We start from the raw sequence: 11,571 nt of genomic DNA, 5'->3' as shown, positions 1-11,571 counted from the left end.
GTCCCTGCAGGCCCCAGCCCTGCTCCCAGTGTCCCCAGCTCTGCTCCTCTGTCCCTGCAGGCCCCAGCCCTGCTCCCGGTGTCCCCAGCTCTGCTCCTCTGTCCCTGCAGGCCGCCTCGGATCTCGCAGCCCGAGGACACCAGGCAGCCCAACAATGTGATCCGGCAGCCGCTGGGCCCCGATGGCTCCCAGGGCTTCAAGCAGCGCAGATAGAGGCGGATGCGCCGTTCCGCCGGCACGGACACACGGACCTGGGCGAGGGGACCTCCCGGGGTGATTTGCACTGTGACCCTTTTGCTCTGCCCACTGTGACCTTCAGCCCCACGCACTGTGACCTCCCCTCTGCACCCACTGTGACCGGCGATCCCAGCAGGGCTGTCCCCACAGCCAGGGGGACGAGAGGGGGCCGTGCCGGACTCGGCCGGGCGCAGGGCGGTGTGCGTGTCCCGCCCGGGCGGGAGCGAGCGCCAGCAATAACGCTTGTACTCGAAACCTGGCATTTAAGGGAAAGAAAAAAAAAAAAAAAAAAAAAAGGTGGGAAGCCTCCCCAGCCACGCATGTTGTCCTCATCACTTCCAGAACGAGTTCTGTTTCCAAGGATTTTAGGTTCTTTTATTTGGTTTTCTGTTTGCTTTCTGTATCTCGGATCGGCGGAGGTCGTGGGAAGGGTTTGAGCTGTTTCTTTGAATCCAGAGAGGTAGCTGAGCGTTCTGCAGGGAATTCCATTGGATTTCCGTGAATTTGACGGCTCGGGGATGACGAGCTCATGCTTCTCCTTCTCCATTTCCACTGCCATGGAAGTGAGCTCCTGGATATCCCCGGATACCTCCGGGTTGGACCCAGTTTACGTCTTGCTCCTGTTAAAGCTTGGCTCTGATTCCCTGCTGGCTTTGAGGAAAAGCTTGAAATACATCCTTTTTGGGTTCTTTTTTATTTGGGGAGAAGGGAATGCAGAGTGACCCCGTGAAAATGCCTACTGTCCGGCCACGGAGGGCCGGGCAGTGAAGAATTAGGGAGATGTGGCGAGGAGGAGAGTATCCGGCACCGCTCCGGCCGTGACGTCGGGCAGTGGGATATCCCGAGGGTCCGGCCTCGGGCAGCGCAGGGACGGTACGAGCTCTCCCGGAATGGCAGAACCGGGAACCAGACCAGCCTTGGAGAAAGCCTGGATGATCCCTCCGTCTCCCTGGAGGCAGCGAGGCTTCAGGGAAGGGATCGTTCTCCTCTGGCTCCCAGGAAGAGGACAGGGAGGCTGCTGCTCCCCAGGAACGGAGATGTTCCCCCCTGGATGAAGCTGAGTCTCACTTGGTGTCAAGGGATTGGATGAACACTAAATGCCCTCCTTGGAGGGGACGGCACCTGGAAAGCCGGGTGGTTCCCGATGGATTCCTGCATCCGGCTGCTGCCTTCAGTGGGCTCAAGGGGGATCGAGCCAATCTTGACGTGCACGAGAAGCCCTGGGTGGAAATAAGGCTTCAATCCACCGAAACGGGAAAATAAAAACTACCTGTGTATCCAAGCGATCCGCCGGAACGTTAATGAGCTCCTCGCAGCTGGTTCCAGGCGGGGCGGGATTCCCCCGGGATTCCCCGGGATCCCCAGCCCCCGGTGACTTTTGGGGGATCTCACTCATCCCCCCCGGGCTGGGGGCCGGGATGAGCTCCGGGAGGGAGAAGGACGTCAGCAATAACCGTAGTCACCGCGCCTTTCCTTAATTACTCCTAAAAATAGCGTCGAATAGCCAAAAAACTCCCGAACCCACCGGATTTCTGGTGCGCGTGGTCGGTGTCACAGCGCTGCCTCCTCCGTGTCCGGCACCGGAATTCCACCACCGGCACTGAGACCTCCGGCACCAAAATCCCCTTTTCCAGCACTGAAATCTCCTTCTCCGACACGGAAATCTCCCGGCTGCTCCTGCTGCGTCCCGGTGCCCAGGATACGTCCCGCCCGCGGGCAGGGCTCGGCGGCGTTCCTGTGGGAAGCGCCTTCATCCCGAGGAGGGGAGGAGGAACACGGTACCGCGTGTTTTCGCCCCAAAAAACGTGCGCCGGAAAGAAAACGTTTTATAAATTGTATTTTAAATAAATGTCTTTAAACTTTTCACGGCTTGATGGCTCCCTCCTTTATCCCCGTGGCTCCCACGGGTGGCTTTTTGGTGGCAGGGGCATAAAAGTCCACCAGGAAAGTAAAATCTGGGAGCGTTCGGCCGTAATTGTGCCAGTTTTACCCAAAACCAGGGAATTTTGCCCCGTTTTTAGGGTGGTTGGGAGGAGTGGTTCGAGGAGGGTGGGAAGGGCAGTGCTCCAAGAGAAGATGTGGATCCCAAACGTGGTTGTGAGCGCTGCCTCTCCATGGAGGAGAAGGAAGCAAATTAGTTAATTTAATTAATTAATTGAAGTGAATTGAATTGAATTGAATTGAATTGAATCGAATTGAACTGAATTATTTTGTTGCTCCGTGCTGGCTCCCCCCTGGATGTTGTGCTCCATAATGTCCGGAGAAGGTGCTGGAGGCTCCTGGGGTGAGGAGGAGTCCGGCAGCTCCCGCAGCCCCCGGCTCCCTTGGAATTCTGGTGATTTTTAACAATTTATTTATAATAGCAATCATGTAAATATAGAACATTAATATAGAATATAGAAATATTCGCAAATATATACATATATTGAATAGAGAACAAATATAATGTATAGAATATGATACGATTGAATAATACATATTTTATACGTCATACCTATATCCTACAGAACATACACTACTATAATATAAATAAATAGCAGTAGTAGAATCAATTACCTGATTTATAAAATTATCTGATCTATAACATCAGTGAAACCTGTGAGTTTCGTGGCTCGGAGCCCAGAGCCGGTTCCAGTTCCAGCGGCGCACTGGGACCAGTTACCGCCGCTCCCTGCTCCGGGTCCTCCCGCCCGCCAGGGGGCGCCGAGGGCGCGGAAGCGGCTCTTTCCGCCGGGCTGCGCCCACGCCGCGGCGGCCGCGCAGGCAGCAGCGAGGTACCATCGAGGCGTCGGGACAGAGCGGCGGCGGGGCCGCGATGGCGGCGGAGCCGGAGGAGGAGTACGAATCCGTGCTGTGCGTGAAGCCGGCGGTGCTCGTGTACCGGGTACCGCCGCGGGCCTCCAACCGCGGCTACAGGTGGGGCCCGCGCCCGCCCGCGGGGTGTCAGCGCCTGCTGGCGTGGGGGGTCCCTTCCCTGTGGGGTTTGGGGGGGGTCCCCTCCTCATAGGGTGTGTGGGGTGTGTGGTTCCCAGGAGGTGTTTGGGGTCTCTCTCTCTCCCCGTGGGGCAGCAAGAACTGCCCCTCACGGGGTATCTCAGGCCCCCTGAGACATCTCAGCGCCTTGTGGGCTCTCCGAGCCCCCCGTGGGGTATCTCTGCCCCCCATCCCAGCCCCACTGGGGTGTCTCCGTCCCCCGTGCGTTTGGGGCTCCCGTCCCCTCAAGCCGCAGCCGCAGCCTGTCCTGGCACAGCCGGGCTGTCCCTAACGCAGCTCTGGGGCTGGAAACTCCGCGCAAAGGGAACCGAAACCTCCCGCCTGCTCCCCCCGCCAACCCAGCAGCTGTTTTGGGGTGAAACGAGACATCTTGTGACAAATCCCCCCTCCCGCTCTCCCCACCCTGACCCTCGTTACCAGCTCCGGGGCAGCACAGGCGGCTCAGGCTCCGCTTCCTGTTTTTTCCAGAGCCGCGGAGTGGCAGCTGGACCAGCCGGCCTGGAGCGGGCGCCTGCGGATCACGGCCAAGGGCAGCACGGCCTTCATCAAGCTGGAGGACAAGACCTCGGGTGAGGAGGGAATTCCAGGGCTCCGCGGGGAGCAGGGGCGCGGGGCTGTGCCCCGGCCTTACCCCGCTCCCGTTCCTGTTTTCCAGGAGAGCTGTTTGCCCAGGCTCCTGTGGAGCAGTTCCCTGGCATTGCTGTGGAGAGCGTGACAGACTCCAGCAGATATTTTGTCATCCGGATTGAAGATGGGAATGGTGCGTCCCACACAGCCGGGGACTCCTCGGAGCCCCCACTGCTCTTGTTTGGGAAGGATTCCCGCTCTCCATGGCGGAACATTCCCTGCACAGCGTGGCAGAGGGGGGAATTGCCTCCCTCCCACACGCCAGCCATGCTCTGAGCTTCACCAGGAACAAAACCACTTGGATTTGGCTGCTCAGCAGTGGCAGGAGGATGCAGGATCATCCCCCTGCTGCCAGTTAATTAAAAAGCTGTTTTCACTGAAGCTGTAGGTGCAGCCCACGAGGTGAAACACCTGGAGATGCCTTTGGAGAAGGGAAGGCTCTGGGGTGACCAAATTGTGGCCTTCCAGTGTCTAAAGGGGCTCCAGGAGAGCTGGAGAGGGACCTGGGACAAGGGTCTGGAGTGACAGGACAAGGGGGAATGGCTCCCACTGCCAGAGGGCAGGGTTAGGTGGGATTTTGGGAAGGAATTGTGGGCAGGCCCTGGCACAGGGTGCCCAGAGCAGCTGTGGCTGCCCCTGGATCCCTGGCAGTGTCCAAGGCCAGGCTGGACAGGGCTTGGAGCACCCTGGGACAGTGGAAGGTGTCCCTGCCCATGGCAGGGGTGGCACTGGATGGGCTTTAAGGTCCCTCCTACCCAAACCATTCTGGGATTCTGGGACCCCCGGTCCCATGGCTCAGTCTCCAGAGTCCCAGCTCCCTCTGGAGGCAGCGCCAGGCACGGGGATGTGCAGGATGGAGCATCCCATCCCTCTTCCTGCGCCGCTGAGCATCCCAGCCCTGACTCCTCCTCCCTGCCCAGGCCGCCGGGCGTTCATCGGAGTCGGCTTTGTGGACCGAGGGGACGCCTTTGACTTCAACGTGGCTCTCCAGGACCACTTCAAGTGAGTTTTGCCTCTCCCTGTGTCCTCTCAGCTCCGTTTTTGGCAGGTCTCCTCCAGGAATGGGGGAGAAGTGGGAGCTGGGATGGGCAGGTGTGGTGGGAAGAGGTGGAAACTCCCCTTCCTCTCTCCCGTATTTCCCAGTCTGGATTAGCAGCGTCCCAAACTGGGCTTCCCAAATCCCACAGTGGGCATCCAAATTCCCAGTCCAGATTCCCTAAATCACTTCCTCTACTTCATGTATCAGCTGTAAGGAGCTGGCCCCAGGGGCTGCTAGGCGTGGGGGGTTTGGGGAGGGATGGGCGCGGTGCCGGCCGGCGGATCCGTGCGGCTCCGACAGCCCTGGGCGCTCCCCCCGTGAGTCTGGGATCACACCCACGGCCTTTGCAGAGCTGCTGCCGGGCACAGGGGATGATCCTGAGCAGGATTTGTCCCGGGGAGCCTGGGCCGGGTGCTGACGTCTCCTTTCCGTGGGTTTAACTCCTGCAGGTGGGTGAGGCAGCAGAGCGAGCTGGCCCGGCAGGCCCAGGACCTGGAGCAGGGCCCCAAGCTGGATCTGGGCTTCAAGGAGGGACAAACCATCAAACTCAACATTGCTGTGAGGGGCTGATCCCAGCTTTTCCTTTGGGTGGCACGAGGAAGCAGCAGCTTCTCTCCAGAATCCCCGGGTGTGGGCTCAGGGCAGAGCCTGTCGGGATAACACTGCCTGCAGGGATTTGCAGGGGCTTGTGGTGCAATTCCTGCTTCCAAAACCAGGCCTGTGGGATTTGGGGGTAAAAACCACCTTCGGTGGGACCCCTTTGGATGCACCAGCAGTGGGATGTCGCAGCACTGCAGGATTTTATTCCCAAAATAAAACCATCTGGCTTCCAGGGTTCATGCTCCAGCTCTGGATTTAAAATGTGATCCCACCCAAACTTCCCACTCTCCTTTCAGAACATGAAGAAAAAAGAAGGAGCCCCAGGGAGCACCAGGCCACGTCCTGCAGGGCCTGGGGGCCTGAGCTTGCTCCCACCACCCCCTGGAGGAAAATCCGGCTCCGGAGAGCGCCCGGCCTCGCTCCCCACGCCCGCCCGGCTCCCGGGAACCCCCATCACAGGTCCGTGGTCACACAGAGCTCCTGAGGGGCTGCTGTGTCCATCAGGAAACGGGGGGGAATCTGGGAGTGAGAGTGGGAAATAACTCCTGGTGTTTTGTTTTCTCTCTTCCCGACTTTCTGACAGATTCCCTGTTGTCCTGGCCTCAGCCCACTGCTGCTCCGGCTGCTGATGTCTGGGGAGACTTTGCCAAGGCTTCGGGGTGAGCAGCAGAGGCATTTGGGAGGGATGTGGATGCCCCAAAACCTGCTGGTTTTGCTGGAAAACCCCGCTGGGGTGGGGGCAGTGCTCCAGCTGGTCCCAGCTGTGGGATTCAGGATCTGTGCTGCCAATTCCCTCAGTTCAGGTCCGTGGGCACTTCTTGCTCCGCTGCTCCAGGAGAGTTTTGGGGTGGTCCTGGATGGCCCATTTGCGGCCCAGTTTCCTCCCTGGATGCCTTTTCCATTTCTAAACACCCTTTTTTCCTGTTTTTCCCTCTCGCCAGGTCGGCTTCTAACCAGACTCAGGGGAACACTGGCTGGGTTCAGTTCTGATCCCGGCCTTGATCTGCTTTTCCCCTCGTGGGGGCTGGGATCCTCAGGATTCCTTTGGGACCAAAGAAGCAGCTTCAGGACACCTCACTCCTGCCCTTAAATCCCGCCCAGCATCGAAATGCTGGGGTAAGTGCTGGAAAGAAACAACCACGTGCCTTAAAACACTCCACAGCCTGTGCCTGCCACACCCAGGGCCTGTTCCTGGATCATGGGAGACCTCGGAGGCTTCTCCTTTGGGAAAAACCATCAGGTCCATCCCTCTCCTTGATGAGGAGAGGGAGAGCAAGAGCTTGGAGCCTCCTCAGAGATTCCCCTGCCTTCTCCTTGTGCGTCTGAGCCGGATAAATCCTTCCCTCGGCGAGGAGCATCCTCCTGGAGACATCCCACCTCCCAAATCCAGACAGACCGTTCCCTGCCACGATGCCAAGCATCGCCTGGATTTTTTCCTGAGCACTTAACCGGGATGTGTGGAGCCTGATCCTGGCGTTTCCATGCTGAAATTCCTCATTTCTTACTCTGGGAAGTTTGTTTTACTCTTCCTCTATTTTGAAGACACGATTTTTTACTGCTTTCCGTGGACATTTTATTAAGGACAGAATGGAGTTGGGCTCTTGGACAGAGCCGGGGTTGAGATTCCTCTTGAAACAAATAAGTATTTTCTTACCTATTTATGTTAAGGCTTTTCTAAGTACGAAATCCCGCTTCTTTTTATCCAACCCTTTGGATTTTGCTTTCCATTTCCAACCGGATGACGGGCATTTTGCTTTCAGAGCTTTCCCCTGGGCCTGGCAGCTGACCCAGGTGAGAATGTAATGCTTCCGAGTGAGCAATAAAAAGGTTTTGATGCCAGGTTGGATATTTGTTCCCCCCCTGGGTGGGCTCGGAGCGGCCAGGATGAGCTTTTGTGGTTCCCGTTCCTTGCCGGTGCCGAGGGAATGGGATTGGACACGGAGCACAACAGAACCTGTTGCTTAGCAGTGGTTTCTATTGGGAAGGACACCGGGAGGGGAAGGTAAGAGAAGAAATGAGGGGAAAAGGAGCAGTTTTCGGGACACAAACGCTCGGGGGTGGAACTGGAGGCAGCTCCCGCCTGGCTGGAGGCGTCCAGGACGCCGTAAATCCTCAATCCCATCTGCCTGCTCCCTGTTCCGGGTAATCTCCGGCTCTCCGGGGCAGAAAGGGCACTTTCCCTGCCGGGGGGGTGCGAGGGGAGAGCGGCCGGGAGAGCCCCTCCTTCCCGGAGCGTAGCTTGGGGCCAGATCCATCCCGTGTTCCCGGAGCGGGGATGCCTCCAGCGCCCGCGGTGGGGGATTCTGAGCCGTCCTTGGGGATTTATCCCCACTTTCCCCTACCGGGCTGGCGGCAGCAAGTCTTTAATTACCCGGGGGATAATTAAAGCTCTGGCTGGGGCGGTGATCCGGGGTCCCCCCGCATCCCGGGGGGTGTTGAAGCCGCTTCACCCCTCGGCAACCCCGGCTCGCTCCACCCCGGAGCTTTTCCTGCCGGAGCGAACTCCGGGCGGTAATGAGCTTACGGAACGAACGCGGGGCTTAGGGAAGGGCCTGTCCAGGAGCCCCGCTGCCCCTGGAGAGCGGCTCCATCCCGCCGCGGGTAAGGACCTCCCCCCGCTCGGGGCTCGGGAAGCGCCGGCGGCTGGGGTTCGTTCCTGTTTTCCTTCCTTTTCCTCCTCCTCCTCCTCTCGCCCGGAGCCTCGCGGGGAGGTTTGTTTGCCAAGCCCGGGAATGCCGAGGGATTTCTGGGGGGAGGATGGGGCAGTGCCGGTGTCGGAGGCGTCGGGACCTCCAGGAAGAGGAGGGTCCCCGCTCCCGCCGTCACGCGGGGAGGGGACGAGGATTTCGGGCTAATCCCGACCCCGCATCCGCTTCCCGCTGGCGGGCACCGAGCCCGAACCGCCCCGAATCCCAGGAAAAGGGGCTTGGGGACAGGGAGGCCGCGGCGAGGGGGTGCCCGGAGCTCGGGGGATGCTCCGTGAGCGACGCGGAGCCCTCGGCTGAGGTGGGGTCCCCGTGTCCCCCCCGGCGGGGGGAGCGGGGGATGGGAACGGGATCGGGAATGGGATCGGGAATGGGATCGGGAATGGCACTTGGGCAGCGGGTTTGGGAGGGCACAGGGGGGGTTGTGGTGGAAAAATCGCGGATCGGGGCGGCTCCGAGAAGTGGGGGCGGGTTTGTGGCCGCGAATGGAAAAGTGCGGCGGTCTGGGGATGGCAAATGCGAATTTACACCGGTTTTGAGATCACAAATGCGAATTTACAGCGGTTTGGGGATCTCAGCTGTGAATCTGCAGCAGGGTTTGGGATTGTAGCTAAATCTGCAGCAGGGTTTGGGACCACAAGCACAAAGTTTTAGTGATTTTGTGGTTGCAACTGTGAATCTGCAGCAGTTTTGTTGTTGTGACCGGAAACCTGCAGCAGTTTTGGGATCACAAATAGGAATTTGCAGCAGATTTGGGATCACAAATGCAAATTTGTGGCAGTTTTGTGACTGTGGCTATAAATCTGCAGGGCTTTTGTGACAACCAACATGAATTTGCAGCAGTTTGGGGATCACAGCTACAAACCTGCAGCAGTTTTGCTGTTGCAGCTATGAATCTGTGATGATTTTATGATCCCAAACACACATTTGCAGAGGTTTTACATTGCAGCTGCAAAATAAAGTGGGTTTGGATCACAGCTGTAAATCTGCAGCATTTCTGTGATCCCGAACACCAAATTTTGGCCATTTTGTGGTCGCAGCTGCAGATCCCCGGCAGTTTTGTGATGACAAACACGGATCTGAACGTCCTCGCAGTCGCAACTGCAAACTCCCAGCGGGTTTTTGACCACAACTGTGCATTCCCAGCAGCTCTTCCATCACAAACGGCATTCCTCGGAATGCCCGAGCTGTGGGAGGTGGCATTTCCAGCCGGGGCAGGGGTCAGAACGCTCCTCGTGGGCTGGAGGAGACTCACATTGAGGGGCTGGTGGGATTTTGGTGGAAATCCCTCTGTTCGTGCCTGGTTATTAAAATCAAAGCAAACATCAGGGAAAGCTCCCAAGCCGGGTTGTGGTTCCTGAGGATTCCCGAGGTTCCTATCCCTGAGGATTTTTTATCCACCTGCTGTGTGCTGGGAGGGCTCAGCCCCTTCCCGAGGGGAGCAGAGCAGCTCGTGGTGGCAAAGGGCTGCATCCCGGGCCGGATCCCGGGCCGGATCCCGGGCCGGATCCCATCCCGGATGCCATCCTGCCTCTCTCCATCCCATCCCGCAGGGGCCATGGCCTCGCTGCTGTCCCTGCAGGAGGAGAACCGGATCCTGCAGCAGGAGCTGTCCCGCGTCGAGGACCTGCTGGCGCAGAGCCGGGCCGAGCGCGATGAGCTGGCCATCAAGTACAACGCCCTCAGCGAGCGCGTGAGTCCTCCCAAATCCGCCTTTTTAGCCCCAAAATCGGGGCAGTGCCAGCTCCAGCCTCGGCGTTCCCTGCGTGGGGCGGGAGAGCCGCGCTGTCCCCGCGGTGGGAATTGTCCGGGCCCGTCCCGGCGTGCCGGGGCTTGTCCCACGGGATGCACAGAGCGTCGCCGTCCATCCCTGCTTTATTTGTCCCGCTGCTTTTCGGGAAGGAGCCCCCCCTCCTCGTGGGAATCCTTCGGTTTTGCAGCGCTTTGTCCTGGCAACCAGGAATTCAAAGGGGCTTGGGCCCTTCCAGTGCTGAGTGTGGCTCCTGGGGAGACCCAAAGGGAGGGGCCGGTGGGAATCTTGGAGTATTCTGGAGGGAATCCCTCGGTTTGTGCCTCGTTATTTAAAACAAAGGAAAGCAAATATCAGGAAAATATCCCCAGGCAAGTTTTCAGTGCTGTACCCAGGGAAGGGGCTGTGCTGAACCCACAGACCGGAAGTTGAGTTATCCCTAAAAGCACCCCCGAAACTTCCCATTCATCCCCTCCCTGTGCGTGGGGAGACGGGGGAATGTGGGGATCGGGGATCTTGCCTTTGGCTGGCTGGGATTGCCATGGAACCGCCCGGAAGCCACGGCTTTGCCGGGACGCCGCGAGTGATGCCGGGGGATGCTCAGGGGTGCCAGCCTGGGTTCCCTGCTGACCCCAGCTGGAGCAGACCCTGCGGCTGGAGCCGGAGGAGCGGGAGGCGGCGGAGAGCCGGAGCCTGGCCCAGCACAACATCGAGCTCCGGAGGCTGCTGGAGGAGGAGCAGGCCGCCTACAAGCGCAAGCTCCAGGCCTACCAGGAGGGCCAGCAGCGCCAGGCCCAGCTGGTGCAGAAGCTGCAAGCCAAGGTAAATCCTTCCCGAGGGGGCACCGGGATAATTTGGGGAGCCCTCCCATCGGTGTCAGCGCCCTGTCCCTCCTCCAGGTGTTGCAGTACAAGAAGAAATGTGGGGAAGTGGAGCAGCAGCTGCTGGAGAAGGCGACGGAGCTGGAGCAGGAGAGGCTGACGGTGAGGGAGGCTTTGGGGATCCCCTGGCCCAAACCCCCCAAATCGGGGTGATGGCCAGGGGGGGGATATTCCCACAGATCCAGCTGGATGCCAGTGGCTCCCAGCCCGAGGAGGAGAGCAGCAACGAGCTGGAGAACGCCCTGATCCGGCTGGAAGAGGAGCAGCAGAGGTGGGAGGGATCCCGGGGGGGACGTGAGGATTCCCGGGGGAACGTGAGGATTCCCAGAGGGATTCTGACCACGGTCAGCCCCGATCCCAGGAGCAGCAGCCTGGTGCAGGTGAACTCGATGCTGCGGGAGCAGCTGGAACAGGCCAACGTGGCCAACGCGGCGCTGAGCGAGGACATCCGGAAGCTCACGGCCGACTGGGCGCGGGCCCGGGATGAGCTGGAGCAGCGGGAGGCGGAGTGGAGGCGCGAGGAGGAGGTTTGGGGACACCCCGGGCAGGGACAGGGATCCAACAGGGAGCAGCAGCGGGGAGAGGATGTGAGGCAGGGGGTGTGGGGAGGGATGTGGGGCCATGGAGAGGGATGTGGGGCCGTGGAGAGGGATGTGGGGCCATGGAGAGGGATGTGGGGCCATGGAGGGGGATGTGGGGCCATGGAGAGGGATGTGGGGCCATGGAGGGGGATGTGGG

At 59.5% G+C, this 11,571-nt stretch overlaps 4 protein-coding genes across 5 annotated transcripts in view; 3 read left to right on the top strand and 1 right to left on the bottom strand.

The window, feature by feature from the left end:
* FBXO42 (F-box protein 42) overlaps window positions 1–1,991 on the bottom strand; it is a 45,076-nt gene extending 43,085 nt beyond the window's left edge. Inside the window, exons 1-2 of the mRNA XM_042022133.1 lie at window positions 1,759–1,991; window positions 1,450–1,473 (exon numbers count right to left, since the gene is read on the bottom strand). Of these exons, the coding sequence (XP_041878067.1) occupies window positions 1,450–1,473; window positions 1,759–1,991 (257 nt within the window). The remainder of the gene's footprint in view (window positions 1–1,449; window positions 1,474–1,758) is intronic.
* Window positions 1–2,100, top strand: part of SZRD1 (SUZ RNA binding domain containing 1) — a 5,005-nt gene extending 2,905 nt beyond the window's left edge. For both annotated transcript variants that reach the window (XM_042022137.1, XM_042022136.1), the window contains exon 4: window positions 111–2,100. In XM_042022137.1, the coding sequence (XP_041878071.1) occupies window positions 111–213 (103 nt within the window). In that variant the 3' untranslated portion in view covers window positions 214–2,100. The remainder of the gene's footprint in view (window positions 1–110) is intronic.
* Window positions 2,101–2,980: 880 nt separating this feature from the next.
* Window positions 2,981–7,336, top strand: NECAP2 (NECAP endocytosis associated 2). The gene is made up of 8 exons (XM_042022135.1): window positions 2,981–3,153; window positions 3,700–3,800; window positions 3,887–3,991; window positions 4,779–4,860; window positions 5,347–5,455; window positions 5,794–5,956; window positions 6,081–6,156; window positions 6,439–7,336. The coding sequence occupies exons 1-8, from the start codon at window positions 3,053–3,055 to the stop codon at window positions 6,485–6,487; spliced, it is 786 nt and encodes a 261-aa protein (XP_041878069.1). The 5' UTR covers window positions 2,981–3,052; the 3' UTR covers window positions 6,488–7,336.
* Window positions 7,337–8,223: 887 nt separating this feature from the next.
* Window positions 8,224–11,420, top strand: CROCC (ciliary rootlet coiled-coil, rootletin; the record flags this gene model as incomplete). Its single annotated transcript, XM_042022131.1, has 6 exons — window positions 8,224–8,503; window positions 9,785–9,895; window positions 10,589–10,774; window positions 10,852–10,935; window positions 11,013–11,104; window positions 11,195–11,420. Coding segments are annotated over exons 1-6 (948 nt in total), but the record flags the coding sequence as incomplete, so codon positions are not given.
* Window positions 11,421–11,571: the final 151 nt, after the last annotated feature.

The sequence above is a fragment of the Corvus kubaryi genome, unplaced genomic scaffold, assembly GCF_017639235.1.
Source record: "Corvus kubaryi isolate FWS band 111438036 unplaced genomic scaffold, C.kubaryi_AGA036_p1.0 37189, whole genome shotgun sequence".
In the NCBI taxonomy this organism is placed as follows: Eukaryota; Metazoa; Chordata; class Aves; order Passeriformes; family Corvidae; genus Corvus; species Corvus kubaryi.
Note: the sequence above shows the minus strand (reverse complement) of the source record. Positions and strands in the feature narration are given on the sequence as shown.